This window comes from Solanum verrucosum, unplaced genomic scaffold (assembly GCF_900185275.1).
Source record: "Solanum verrucosum unplaced genomic scaffold, falcon-dt-bn FXZP01000268.1, whole genome shotgun sequence".
NCBI classification, from domain to species: Eukaryota; Viridiplantae; Streptophyta; class Magnoliopsida; order Solanales; family Solanaceae; genus Solanum; species Solanum verrucosum.
In genome coordinates, this window is record NW_026019957.1 from 3835056 (window position 1) to 3849976 (window position 14921).

The window sequence follows — 14921 nt, forward strand, 5'->3', positions numbered from 1 at the left end:
AATGTATATTCACACTCAAAGTTAATTAAAGTAATGTTTAATTGTCAGTTATTATCAAATTTAAGTGTTTATCTGTGTATTATGCGCATATACTTATATCATGAAGTAAAAATTAGCTAGGAAGTAGTTGTAACTTGTATTACATCAAATCAAAAAATTATTAATATTATGTTATGAACATAGAAAAAATTGTCATTTGTAGTTGGTGAACATATGATAAAAAAAAAACCCATCATAATAACACATTAGAAAAGAATGAATTATATTTACAAACTCGAGTATATACATCACCACTTGTTGCATGAAATATTTGATTTTTTGGATTTATATTAATTCTCACCTACCAACTTATTTGGTAGACAAAGGGGCTAACAAAGTCTAACAAGTCTTTTGTACCACGCGGTCAAAAATTGGCCACAAATCATAATAATCAAGATGACTATTTTATTTTTTTATTTTTTGCAATAGTGCTCAATCACTTATTATTTGAATTTATAAAAGTGGGCAAAAAAGGAAACCAAGAGGAAAAGGTGAAGGGGAAAAGAATAAAAAGATAAAAGGTGAAAGGAAAAATAAATGAAATAAATAAATAAAATTGTGGTTGGTGCCCAAACCCACAAACTTTTAGACCTATATAATCTCAAGATATTATACATAATTCTATCACAAAATTATTTTCCATTCTAGCTAACAAATAAACTAAAAACGTAAGCTTCAAGAATGGGAAGCTTATCATTTGAGAAGGTATATAATTCTTTCAACTACATATTACTTTGCAAATTCTTTTTTTTTTTTTTTTTTTGGCTTCAAGTGGTTAATTTTTTTTGTTTTATTATTGTTTGTTAATTTATGGAATTTAATTTGTTGTCATTAATATACTTTTAGCATCTAAAAGTATATTAATATATCATATCCGTTGTTTCTCTTTGGATTTTCTTGATAACTTGAGGGTTAATCTTTTTTTTTGCTTCATCTTTATGCATGATTTCTTATTCCTTTTCTTGGAAAATCAATGGGAAAGATTGGTATACATGTCCATAAATTTCTTGTGTTGTGTGTGGAAAAATGAACCAAAAGAAAACTAATATCACTCAAAAGACTTTTTCTTTGTTTTATGATTTTTAGTCTTTTGCATGGTTCTTTAGTCCACAAAACGTGGTGGGGGTGGGTAAGTAATCCCTCTACATTTAACTAGAAGTTAACTAGAAGTTTGAGGTTCAAATCCTTGTTCGTGGAAATACAACAAACTTTTATATGATAGGGAGTAGTTGATTCACGATTTAAATTTTATGAGTTTAATTTTTAAGATTCTTAGCATCCAATCTATTATATTCTTAACGTTATATTTAATAAGTACATATAAACTTTCACTGCATGTCGAAAGTACTAGGTTCATATGAATCTGGTATCGACAAGCCGCATACACATATAATTGGACTTTCTAGTGCTAATTCGAATTAGTCAAGCCCTAAAACAGGTACTGATCGAATACCTAATAAAATTATGTTCATGTTTCTAAAGTATGGTTTCTCTTTTTTTTTTCAAGGACTTTGAGCCATCAGCTGTGACTCCAAGAGGATTGGCACCACCTGGATTAATTGTAAATGGTGATTTTAGTGAAATGATGAGACTTAAGATCTCATCTACACCTACAACACCAAGAAAAAATTTGAATCTTTCAGTGACTGAGCCAGGCAAAAATGATGGACCTAGTTTGGATTGTACATTGATGAATTATATTGATACACTTACCCAACGTATCAACTATCATATAGGTAATTATTCTTTTTTACATATTGTCAACTTATAAGTTTTATATATCGACAGTATAAAGAATATTCACACAATCATCAGGTAATTATGTACTTTTATCTATCTGTTAAAAATAACAGTCTGGTGCATAAATATTCCGCGTTTGTATAGGGTGTATTCAATAATTAAAATATATATAGAAGTGATTTTTTGATGAATGATGTAGACAGTCTGTCGTAATACAAGTATTAATGATTGCTTACACGACTCGAGTCCATAATCTATTTATTACAAAAGGATAGTGTGGTGCATAAATATTCAATGTTTATATAGGGTATGTGCAAGAGTCGCAACCCAATAGTGGCAAAATCAAGATTTTTGCTAAGGGTGTGTTCAATATTTTTGATACATACATAAAAGTAATTTTTTGATGAATATTGTAGACAATCTACTTTAATATAAATATTAATGATTGCTTACACCGCTAGAGTCCATAATCTATTGCTGACATGCAAGAAGGTTATAAAGTCTTAGGTCAATTACATCGTTCCACGATGTTGTGTTGACAGTTTCTTATATGAAAATTATTAATTTGAAAACTTGAAAATTATAATTTTAAGGCATGTTCCCTATAGCTAATTGACAAAATTACTAGTATCTCAGCAATTTGGAATTATTGACTATTTAATTCTGTCAAAAATAACAGTTGACATGGTAAAAACTTACTTGCATCGATTATTAAATTAATATGTCAACAATAATAATAACATATCTAGTATAATCCTATAAAATAGGGTCCAGGAAGAGTAGAGTATACACAGACGGTTTCTGATAGATCCTGAGCTCAAGAAAAAGAAAAAAAGGGTCAACAACAGTATAGAGAAAGAATCGAAATGAAAACAGTCACCACAAAATACAATAGACAACGTTAACCTGACAAATCATCATAAACAATAGTCATAAGTCATAACAAGTTATAACGATAATCAAAGCGTAATAAAAACTAGATATGTTAAAATATAAAGTTCCTTTACATAACTATGATTAATTTTCTTTGTTGTTCAAAAATAATTAATTATTTATTTGTTTTTATGATGATGAGTTGTTGAATTTTTAATTTTTTTTTTTTCAGGTTATCCAGTGAACATATGCTATGAGCACTATGCTAATTTAGCCCCACTTTTGCAATTCCATTTAAATAATTGTGGTGATCCATTTCTTCAAAATACTGTGGATTTTCATTCAAAAGATTTTGAAGTGGCTGTTTTAAATTGGTTTGCTGATTTATGGGAAATTGAAAGAGATCAATATTGGGGTTATGTTACAAATGGTGGTACTGAAGGAAATTTACATGGCATTTTGGTTGGGTAAGAATCAATTTTTACTAAGTTTCTAATGTTTCGATTCTCGAGAATTAATTTTAATTATTTTTTATAGTTAAATTAGATCAGATCAATTTGATTATATAAAAGTATTATATTCAAATGAAAAAAACTAGAATTTCTTCATAATGCTTTTAATTAGAATTTTTTGAGTTTTTAATTTATTTTTATTTTTTTGGTTGGTGAACAAATTTCTTGAGCTTTGAGTGAGTGGTAACCAATTTAGTACAAAAGAAAATTATAAAAAAGATTATCCTAATTTTTAAAGTTTGAGTGCGTGAGCCCAAAACACTTTCTTCAACAACTATGCAAAATTGAACACTAAGTCTATAAAAAATTATATTCAAATGAAAAAAATTATTTTGGGATCATCATAAAGTCAATATTTTTAATATAATGGCAAAAATGTCAAGAATGAGATAATATAGTTAAAGAAAACAATTAAAATAAAATTAAAAAGTGTTTCATTTTATTTTTTTGACTTGTCTAATTTATTTTTTTATATTTTCAGGAGAGAAATATTTCCAACTGGAATTTTATATGCATCAAAAGACTCTCATTATTCAGTGGCTAAAGCAGCAATGATGTATAGAATGGATTTTGAAAATATTAATGCATCAATAAATGGAGAAATGGATTATTCTGATTTAAAAGCTAAATTGCTTCAAAACAAGGGCAAACCAGCAATAATTAATGTTACAATTGGTAAATATTTTAATTAAGATATTTTCTAGTAATTATATATATAAGTTTATACATTTTCTAATAATTTTCATTTTATAAAATGTAGGTACTACTTTTAAAGGAGCTGTTGATGACCTTGATGTTATTCTTCAAACACTAGAAGAATGTGGCTATACACAAGATCAATTTTATATTCATTGTGATGCAGCACTAAATGGACTTATTATTCCTTTTATTAAAAATGTAAGTTTTTTTTTTCTTAGAGTATATTAGCTTAATATAAAAATAACTCTAACATTTATGATTATTTTTTTAATAATAGATGATTACTTTCAAGAAGCCAATTGGAAGTGTGACAATTTCTGGTCACAAGTTTTTGGGATGTCCAATGCCTTGTGGAGTTCAAATAACAAGGAAAAGTTACATTAATAACCTTTCAAGAAGAGTTGAATATATTGCTTCTGTGGATGCTACAATTTCTGGAAGTCGAAATGGTTTGACTCCGATCTTCTTATGGTACAGTCTAAGTGCTAAAGGTCAAATTGGTTTTCAAAAAGACGTTAAGAGATGTTTTGACAATGCTAAATACTTAAAAGACCGTCTTCAACAAGCAGGAATCAGTGTCATGCTGAATGAACTTAGCATTATAGTTGTCCTTGAGAGGCCTCGTGACCATGAATTCGTTCGTCGTTGGCAACTATCTTGTGTGAGAGATATGGCACATGTTATTGTTATGCCAGGCATAACTAGAGAAACTCTTGATGGTTTCATTACTGATTTGCTTCAACAAAGGAAAAAATGGTATCAAGATGGAAGAATTAGTCCTCCTTGTGTTGCTAGTGATATTGGTGCACAAAATTGTACTTGCTCTTACCACAAAATTGATTTTATTATCCCATAGAGGGCTATGAAAATCAATTATATATATTTGCTACTAAGTGTGTCTTTTTATAGACATGGCATTTTGTAATTTGTAACTTATATTATGTCTTCATTTTTTATTTATCCACTTTTACAGAAAATTGTATTCTACATGTCGTATCAGTATTGTACCACATAAAATGTACTAATGTTGTGGGAAATACATGGTTTGATAAAAATCTTATATATTATGAGTCTTTTAAGATATATAAAGCAATAAAAATGTGTGTGAAATTTAAGATATAGTGAAGTGTTAATTATTCCATAAGCTTTTTCTGCCTTACTTTCAATTACACCAATTTGCAAAACTACTTCTTGAACTTTACCATCCAACTAGAAGTAGTATAAGATGAGTCGGTATCAGTGGTGACTCATTATTTTAATGAATTATTTTTTCGAATATGAGAAGATTATGCAAACACTTAATTTTTTTAATGAATATATTTGATCGCAAAATTTGAATATATAATTCAAAGAAATCAATTAAGAAAGGATACTCTGAATTATAGAACTATAATGAGATCTTTTCATATAAGTATTTTATTTAAAGAATAATTTTTTTCCCCTAAATGGATGTCAATTTAATTAATTATGATTCCCCCCCCCCCCCCCCCCTAAATGGATGTCAATTTAATTAATTAAATACGGAATATTATATACTAATTAAAGATAGAAGTGGTCAATCCATTGACTCTCAAAATTGGCATAATTTGAGGATCTCCAATATAGTTGAAAAATTCAAATATTTTTCTCTTTCTGATAGACACATATTTAGTTGAAAAATCGAATCATTGAACCCTCCAAATATTTGAAATGTTCATCATTTCGTTTATATTAATGTTTATTTGTTAGTTGATTTACTTTTTATTTATTTTTAAAAACTTTATAATATATTTTTTGAATATTTAAAGATAACAAACAAATAATTAATTGAAGTTTGATGTTCTATGAAATGTTTGGTGAACAAACAAAATTTAAAATTTTTTTTTTAGCATTTTGCTACTTTTTATTTCTTTACGTTTGAGGATGAATGTGTGGTTTAGTAGGCAACGATGTCCTTCAGATCGTTTCTTTTCTCATATTTTACCCTCTTCATAGATGTGGTTAGTTATTTTTGACTAACGATTATTTCAAGGTGATGGGATGCATTTCAAGAAAGCTTTTTAATTTTGAAAATTAAGAACTCGTAAAGTTTGACTAAAGTCAATATTTAAAATGCATACATAGGCTTCCTCAATGCACTACCAATGTAAATCAGTGAAAACTTGGGCAATTCCACACACATATAGTATCAATACATTCTTCTAGGTCTTATTACCAATTTAAATGTGAGCTTCATATAATTTACCATTTGGCTTCCCTTCCTAGATCATATAATAGTCGAAAATATACATAGTTATACAATATATATATATAACAGTCGAGAGGGCTTTGAATTTTTTACTTTCAGATAGTATATATTCACTGTATAATAATGTATACAAAATGATATATACTGTAATTTTTTGTTTCTAAAGTAAAATAAAGAAATTTATATTCAAACATTTTAAATAAAAAATGAAAACTTGGGCAATTCCACACACATATAGTATCAATACATTCTTCTAGGTCTTATTACCAATTTAAATGTGAGCTTCATATAATTTACCATTTGGCTTCCCTTCCTAGATCATATAATAGTCGAAAATATACATAGTTATACAATATATATATATATATATATATAACAGTCAAGAGGGCTTTGAATTTTTTACTTTCAGATAGTATATATTCACTGTATAATAATGTATACAAAATGATATATACTGTAATTTTTTGTTTCTAAAGTAAAATAAAGAAATTTATATTCAAACATTTTAAATAAAAAAAATTGTTGTAGATATTTTCTTATAATTTGTATATATAATTGAACAAGTAGACACACACAAAAAAACATAACGTCAACAGCAGGGTTCGAACCTGCGCGGGCGAAGCCCAACAGATTTCAAGTCTGTCTCCTTAACCACTCGGACATATTGACATTGTTGTGTACAATTAGCAATAGTTCATATATAAATGAATATCACTCCCTCTGTTCTATTCACTTTCACTTGTTTACTTTCAATTTTACATGCTCATTAAAAAATAACGATTAATATGGGTATTTTCCTCAATATCCATTTTAATTGATGTATTGCCTTTGGATTTTGGAGAATAAATAATTTATGTTGAGGGTAAAATAAGAAATCAAGACTCGATAAAAAAATACTTTTATAACCAACACAAATTACATAATGAGGAAATGTTTCAGGGTGTGTTTGGTACGAAGAAAAATATTTGTATATCATTCAGATAAATATATAGTAGAGGAGTTGGGGTGAGGGTGGGAATGGGGGCTACAAGGGTGGATGTGAAAATGGCGTTGTTGTGTTAAAAGGATACAATTAATATGGAATGTCACTCGTAGAACTTGAAGTTGTTTTCCTCATTTTGAAGGAAATTGTTGCACATGAATTTTACTGTAAGACTTATTTATTTATTAAAGTAAAGAAATATATTCTCTCCGATTCAATTTATGTGACTGTAATTTTTTTGAATAACAATAATACATTTTTAAGCTTTCTATTTTACCCTAACAATTTTTCATAGCACAAAAAATATGATGGCCCAAAGCTTTATATTCAAGTTTCCGAAAATCTAATAGCTATTTGCTCATATATATTTGATTGTGAATCCAATTTTCATTATTGCGGTAAGAATTCATAAGCTTTAAATCATGAATTAGCCTCCGAGTCTCAGATATCCTCTTTCCACTTAATTAACAGTAACATTGAGAACAATATTCCCTTCTATAAATATCCTTATGCTGCATATGGAGAAGTATACTGCAACGGTGTGTACAACAACTACAAGCATGAAGGAAGGTGAAGCGTATTGATAACTAAAGAGTCGTTTGATGTGAGGTATAAGGTATAAGGTATAATAATCTCAGAGATATAATGCAGGTCTATTTTATCCTACATTTGGTTGAAGGTATTAGGTAGTCTTCAGATTATTTATCCCACCATTTATACCTTAATAATGGGTAAATTATCTCATATATATAATGAAATAACTTATCCTGAGATAGTTAATCCCAAAATAACTTGTTCCCTAACCAACCATTCATGAATCTATAACCCTATACGAAAAGTCTTTCAATTTCATGTCCTACCAAAGAATGACATATGCTAAAGATCCAAGTGTTCATGATGCATCTCTCTCATGAGAAAGGTTTTGGTAACTTGACATTCAACATAAAACTAGCCAAGTTATGTTGAATCTTCAAAAGGAAGTAGAAAGATTTGGTAGAAAATAGTGGAACACTTTTGCTCAAAATTAGGAGCCCTTTTTGGTTAAAAAAATATATATTTAAATAGTGTAGTGAAATCGTTAAGAAGTACTAATTTTTTCTTCTTCTAATTTAAAGAAAAATAATTTCGATTACATAGGCTATTGATGCCATATGATAAAACTTTAGAGCAAACAATACAAATTTCACTAATTTAGGGCCTAGTTACGTACCAAATACATGTATCTTCAATATATGAGGTCAAAACTTAGTGTAATTTACTTGAGATACACTTTATTCAAGTGGATTCACATGTATCTGAGATACACTGGCTTAGGATACACAGACTCTCTTGCTTCCCAGCTCTTTCCCTCTCTCGCTCGCATCTCCCTCTCCATGCATCTCTCCTTATGTATATATATTTTTTAGAGTGTATCATATATGTATCTAGATGTATCTGACTTGAAATCTGGTATTAAATTATTAATTAGTGAGACTACATGTAACTATTTCAAACTATAGGGAGAGTAATGTTTCGTAGTTATGTAGTTTTTCCCAAAAAAAGAAAAAAAAGGTATGCCAATTATTGCACAAAATTATCATACCATACCAACTTCTCAATATTGATTTTTTAATTTGTCAAATAGAAAATAAAGTTCATCCGGGCCTCAACCCATTTAAATTCACATAAAACTTGGAAGAAATGACTATAGTTTGGGCTTAATTAGAGATGCATAGGTATCATTTGCTTAACTATGATTTATAACTACATGTTGAGGGAGGAAAGAGGCGAGAGAGACTAGCTAGGACAGGGAGGAGAGAGACAAACGATATTTGACAGAGATCGATGTGAGAGAGGCGAGAGAGAGGTTGAATACATATTGTATTTGTTTTATCATGTTGTATCACAAATACAATTGATATAACTAATTTGTATCAATGAATACAATTGTATTAAAAACTATTGTGTTTAGCTACATGTTGGGTGGAGAGAGGAGAGCCAAATTGAGAGAGAGAGAGAGAGGTCATATAAGATGAACAAGCAAGATACTCATGTTCTACGTTACAAATCAGTTTGAGTGTATCTTACGCGAATTGTCATATAAGATGCCACGTAGAACGTGTATGTCTATTTGTTCAAGTTTAAGTGTCTACTTGTGTACACTTAAAATTGAAAGAAATATATACCCCAGTTAAGACCAAGTTAAACAATATGTTTATGTGTTGTGCATTTTCGTTAAGTTGCATACTATTTGAAATCACATTCGTACCTTATCCTATAGAAGCACACAAGTCCTCAACTTGAGGCACACCAAAAAGCAGAGACAATAAAGTTTAAGCACATATGGCACGAAAAGAAGACGGTAAAATATAATTATTATGGCCCTACAATAGATACTTTTATTACACACATGGTTTTATTTTTTACACACTTAGAATAACTCGTTAAGAATGCATATGTAAAAAATAAAAATAAAAATTATAGGTAGGACTTTATGGAATTGAATATTTAATGGGCTCAAAAAATAATTTGGAAATGCGATTTTTAATCTCATAATTTTGAATTCCATGTCCATCTCCATGCTGGTAAATGGTTTGTCCAGTTCTTGCAATATTTATTGCACATTCAATGAGTGATTTTGAGAATAATGAATTATCATGTTGAGATATGTTGAGCAATTTCCATGTCTCTTTTATCAAATAATTGATGTGTTTTCTTGCCTCTTTTTCAGAGGCACCCTTATGATCATTCATGTAACATTGAATTGATTTGGGAACGTCACCTCTTTCCATTTCATCCTGAAATAAAGAATAATAAATTATAGGTTACTATTCATAATATAATAGAATTGGTTGCTTCAATAAATAAGGTAAACAACTATTATTGATCTATAATATACACTACTCCTTCTGTCCTACTCCACTATAACAAAAACAATTTTTAGCGGTAATAAATATACATATTAAAAAAGAGTGATAAAGCATTTATCATCATTAATTAATTGACATTGGATCTATTGTTGGTATAGGCTTTAGAGTTTAGGGACATTTACAAAGAGTGTTAAATGCCACTAAAAATACATTTTTAATGGCAATTAAGTTATTGTCGTTAATTAATCACCACTAAAAATCATTTTTGATGTAGTGTTCCTTCTGTCTCTATTTATTTATTCATTTTTTACTTGACACGCCTATTAAGAAAATTATAAATGACAGTGAATTTACCATTTTACCCCTATTAATTGATAGAATTCCAAAATCAATTTACTTATTAAAGAGGTTCTACCTTTTTTCAAAAATATTAATTCTATAAATAAATTGAGGATATAATAGGTAAAAAGAAACATTGTCTTTTTTTGATTTGTCAAAAAATGGTAAGTAAAAAGTCAAAATTGGACAAGTAAAAAGGGGACAAAGGGAGTACTTGTTTACTTTTATTTGTCTAATATTTTAAAAATAAAATACATTTTCACTTTTATTTATTGGAAAAGACGATTGTTATTTTCCATGATTTACACTTAGCATTAATTACTTATTTTCCAAATTATTTTTTAAAACATCAATTAGTATGAATATTATGATAAAATATTCATATCAATCATTGTTTTTTAATAGACATAAATATGCCTTTTAACTTGGCCTTGGCTTATGTTTATACCCTTCATTGAGTGTGCATAAGTAGCATTTATCTTATATAAAGTTGAACAAATAGACACACACATCCTACGTGACATCCTACATGACAATTTGCACTTTACGTGATCATGTACATGCACGTAAGTCTCATGTGTTTACTTTATCAACTTTATACAAGCTTAAATATCTACTTATGCACATTCAAAGTTGGAGAGTATATATGTAAAATGAGGCTAAGTTTAAAAAATACATTTATATATTATACCTAAAAAAATAAACCAGAAATATTTTGAGACGGAAAGAATATATGTAAGGGTCAAAAACATACCATTGATGTGGCCAAATCATCAGCAAGACGAATAATTGTAGCAGAACAACGAATTATGTGAGGATACTTGCTTAAGGATTCTATTGCCTCTTTGGTAATTGGATTTGTGACACAAAAGAATACATTAATTACTATCACAGGAATTCCAATTGACATCCATGCATTATCCATGTATTCTTCAAGACTTGGAGTATATCCATTGTAGTACCATTTTGCTTCTCTTAATAAAGCTTTGCACAAATCTGCCCACTAATTAATAACATGGATGCATGTATCAAATATATATGTATATAGAGAGAGAAGAGAATAAGGGCAAATTTATTCCTTAACTTTGCGATTTAAAGCGAATTAATATATTCCTCGTTGAAGAAGTGATGTATATGTCACTACTAAAAATTCATTATTTTCTTACTGAAATATGTTTAGTGGTTATTCTAACAGATATTTTGATAGAGTCAGTGAGTATTGAAAAAATAGTACTCCTATAGTCTCAATTCATGTATGTTGTTTGACTTGGCACAAAGTTTAAAATAGAATGAATAATTATTGACTTGTGGTTTAAAACAAGTCATCTCATTAAGGATAAAACGAATATTTTAAAAGAATTTGTAACTAATTATAGAAATGTGTCGTTCATTTTAGGAATAACTAAAAAGAAAAGTGTCACATAAAGTTGACAGAGGGATCAATAGTGTTTTAACAAAAAAAATTGAGAATAAGCTTCCAAGTATTTTAATGGGAATATGTTTCCAATTCTGCATTTTCCTAGTGAACTAGTTCGATGAGAATAGGGTTGAAAAATCATGTTTTGTAACACAATTTTTTCATTGATTCACGATAGAAAATTTAGCCTCTTTGTTTCTAGTCATGTATACCTTTGTTGTCTAACAACGGATAAATATGCATCATTTGTTAGACAACAAGTATATCTACACCACTTTTTTAACAAAGAATATATTCGCTCTAAATCGCAAAATTAACGGGTATATTTGCTTCATTTTCCCGATAGACAAATTAGAGATTAAAACAAGTTTTTATTACTGATTTTGTAAGGTCGGGTATGATGTTGATCCCTTGCTCTTTGAGAACTTCGTAAGCAATTTCGGTGATACTGTTGAAGAGTGCAAGGTAACATACTTTCATATAATTTGGAAGTTGATCCATTGCTTTTACATCCATTCTGAATGTAACCAACCACAACCACAACCACAAACCACATTTTACTTGATAATCGAAAATTTTGATGTGACGGTGTTCAAATTTCGAGATAAATGTGTTTTTCTTCGATCATTATTTAAATATTTTGAATTGTTACTTATTGTGATGACATGTAGTAATTTTTACGTAGTTTCTAAATATATAATAAATTTAGTGTGAACAATCAAAAACACATCTAAGGTACTATATATCAACAGTTTATTTTTCATATTATCGTTCAGGTATGAAAATTGAACAATTGATAGTTGAGATGTGTTTTGATGAATGGCATAATACATAAATATGTCTTTTAACTTAACTTCAGCTGACATCTATGCCCTCCAACTTTGAGTGTGCACAAGTAGACACTTAAATTTGTATAAAATTGATCAAATAGACACATTCATCCTACAACGTCCTACAAGACAATTTTGTGTCCTATGTGGCGTCCTACTACGGATATTATGTCACATAGGACGTGTGTGTCTACTTGTTCAATTTTATACAAGTTTAAGTGTCTACTTGTGTACACCCAAAGTTGGAGGGCATAGCAACCAGCTGAAGCCAAGTTAAAAGGCATATTTATGTATTATATCTTTGGTAAATAGTAGGCAGAAAACTCACACACCTGATAGTTTAGATACGAAACTCAAATAACCGAAATATTTTAGATGTGTTTTTGATCCTTCACTCTAAATTTTATTTCAAAAATATGTAAATTCACAATCAAAATTAAGAAGTTTGACTCTTAACATTCACACCTGATAGTTAAGATACGAAACTCAAATAACCGAAATATTTTAAATGTGTTTTTGATCCTTCACTCTAAATTTTATTTCAAAAATATGTAAATTCACAATCAAAATTAAGAAGTTTGACTCTTAACATAGCACGTTTTTAATTACCTTGTTTCTAAATAAACAAAAGATAAAAGTTACAGACCTTTCAACAACATCAGTGAAGAGTTCCAACTCATCAAGTGTACCATAGACATCATAAATATCATCTATGAGAGTACCTAAAGCAGCCACCTTGGCCAACATTCTTCTACTGTTACTGTATTGAGGCTCAAACATTGTCCCCACTATCCAAAAGAAAGCTTCAACAATTCTATCCCTTGCAAATGGCAAATTTTCTGCCAGGGATGAGCTCTTCCACCACCTTAATTAATAACATGAAAAAATTTGGAGATGAATCTAGCTTCAAGAAAATTAAAGGTTGCAAAAGCAATAAAATTGTATGTACAAATTGGATCATAGAAAATTTTGTTTTAACTCTGACTTTGGGTGTGCACAAGTAGACATTCAAACTTGTATAAAGTTGAACAAGTAGACATATGGGTCTTACGTGACATAATATACGTAGGACACAAATTGCAATGTAGGATGTCATGTAGGATGTCATGTAGGAAATTTGTGTCTATTTGTTCAACTTTATACAAATTTAAGTGTCTATTTGTACACACTTAAAGTGTACAAATATTACATATCTCACCTTGATAGATATCTTAAATCTTGTTGGTGTGTTGCTTGAACAATGTTGAAGTCCAACTTAGCAAGCTCAAGCAAAAGAGGATTAGAAATTGGCATTTTCTCATAAATGTTTAGGTACCAACTTGTCTCAACTCTCAACATCATGCAATGCAAAGGAAGCTCCAATGCATGGCGGACTAATGCTTCAATAATAGTCACATAATTGTCTTCATGACCATGTTTATTATTATTCAAATAAGTCTTTAGATGTGACTCCAATAAAGTAGTGGTTTCATGAGTATCCATCGAAAGAAATGAAGCTTCATATAATTGTAATAAACCTTTTGTGTCGTTGCAAAAACTTTGATGTTTCAAATTGCCATTCTCATCCTTGAAATTGCCCAACATGTCTAATCATAAGATAACAAGAAATTAATGTCAATTGTCAGAGCATGTATGTAGTGCTTCCTTTATTTCAATTTGGTCTACTTCTTTTGTTCTTCTTCTTTTTTTTATAGCTAATTTAGTCTCTTTCCTTTTTACAACTCTTTAATTATAACTTTCAGTGTGACATGTTTAAGACTATAAAAATTAATCAATTTTTTTCTTTAATACTCCATCTGTTCAATAATAGTTGTCCACTATTAAGTTGGAACATCCCTTAAGAAACTATAAATAGAAGGGTGATTTTACTATATCACCCTTTGAATATAATAAATACAATGTATTGAAAAATGTAATAGGCAAATGACTATAATTAATAATAAGGATAAATTAGGAACTAAGTGTAAAATTATTCATGGATTTCATAAAGTGGACAAGTATTGTTGGTCATCTATTTTTAGTATTGTGGACAAGCATTGTTGGACGGAGGACGTACTTTCTTAAATTCTGTGTCAAATCAAAACAAGACAAACAAATTAAAATGGAGGAAACATAAAGAAGCAATTGGGTGGCTTTAAGGACAAATAAAAAAAGTAAGTGTCTTAAGATCCCAATATTCAAGGGGATTATTTTTAAAAAATAATATGGTTATAAGTTTCTTTAAAAAAAAAAGATAATGGTAAAATAAATATTTAAACTATCAAAGTTTTGCGAGTTTTATTTGTAACTATCACTTGTTCCTTTTTATAAATATTTTTCTTGAAAAACAAAATAAAGCTCTCTCAATAAAATTTTGACTTTAGACCACCGATAATATCGAGCCGCTTAAAATAAGCTAGCACACACCTTGATCC

The 14921-nt window shown here is 29.0% G+C and overlaps 2 protein-coding genes and 1 non-coding gene across 3 annotated transcripts; 1 reads left to right on the forward strand and 2 right to left on the reverse strand.

The window, feature by feature from the left end:
* Positions 1-675: 675 nt before the first annotated feature.
* On the forward strand, positions 676-4840 carry LOC125814403 (histidine decarboxylase-like). The gene is made up of 6 exons (XM_049493852.1): positions 676-744; positions 1547-1775; positions 2885-3119; positions 3646-3839; positions 3925-4061; positions 4141-4840. Exons 1-6 carry the CDS (start codon positions 721-723, stop codon positions 4717-4719), a joined length of 1398 nt encoding a protein of 465 aa, XP_049349809.1. The 5' UTR covers positions 676-720; the 3' UTR covers positions 4720-4840.
* Positions 4841-6677: 1837 nt separating this feature from the next.
* TRNAS-UGA (transfer RNA serine (anticodon UGA)) lies at positions 6678-6759 on the reverse strand. Its single transcript has one exon. It is a non-coding gene; the product is annotated as a tRNA-Ser (tRNA).
* Positions 6760-9543: 2784 nt separating this feature from the next.
* On the reverse strand, positions 9544-14091 carry LOC125814406 ((-)-camphene/tricyclene synthase, chloroplastic-like). Its single transcript, XM_049493855.1, has 5 exons — positions 13706-14091; positions 13154-13372; positions 12056-12194; positions 11015-11263; positions 9544-9849 (listed from the first exon to the last, which is right to left on the reverse strand). The coding sequence occupies exons 1-5, from the start codon at positions 14089-14091 to the stop codon at positions 9544-9546; spliced, it is 1299 nt and encodes a 432-aa protein (XP_049349812.1).
* Between the last annotated feature and the right edge of the window lie 830 nt (positions 14092-14921).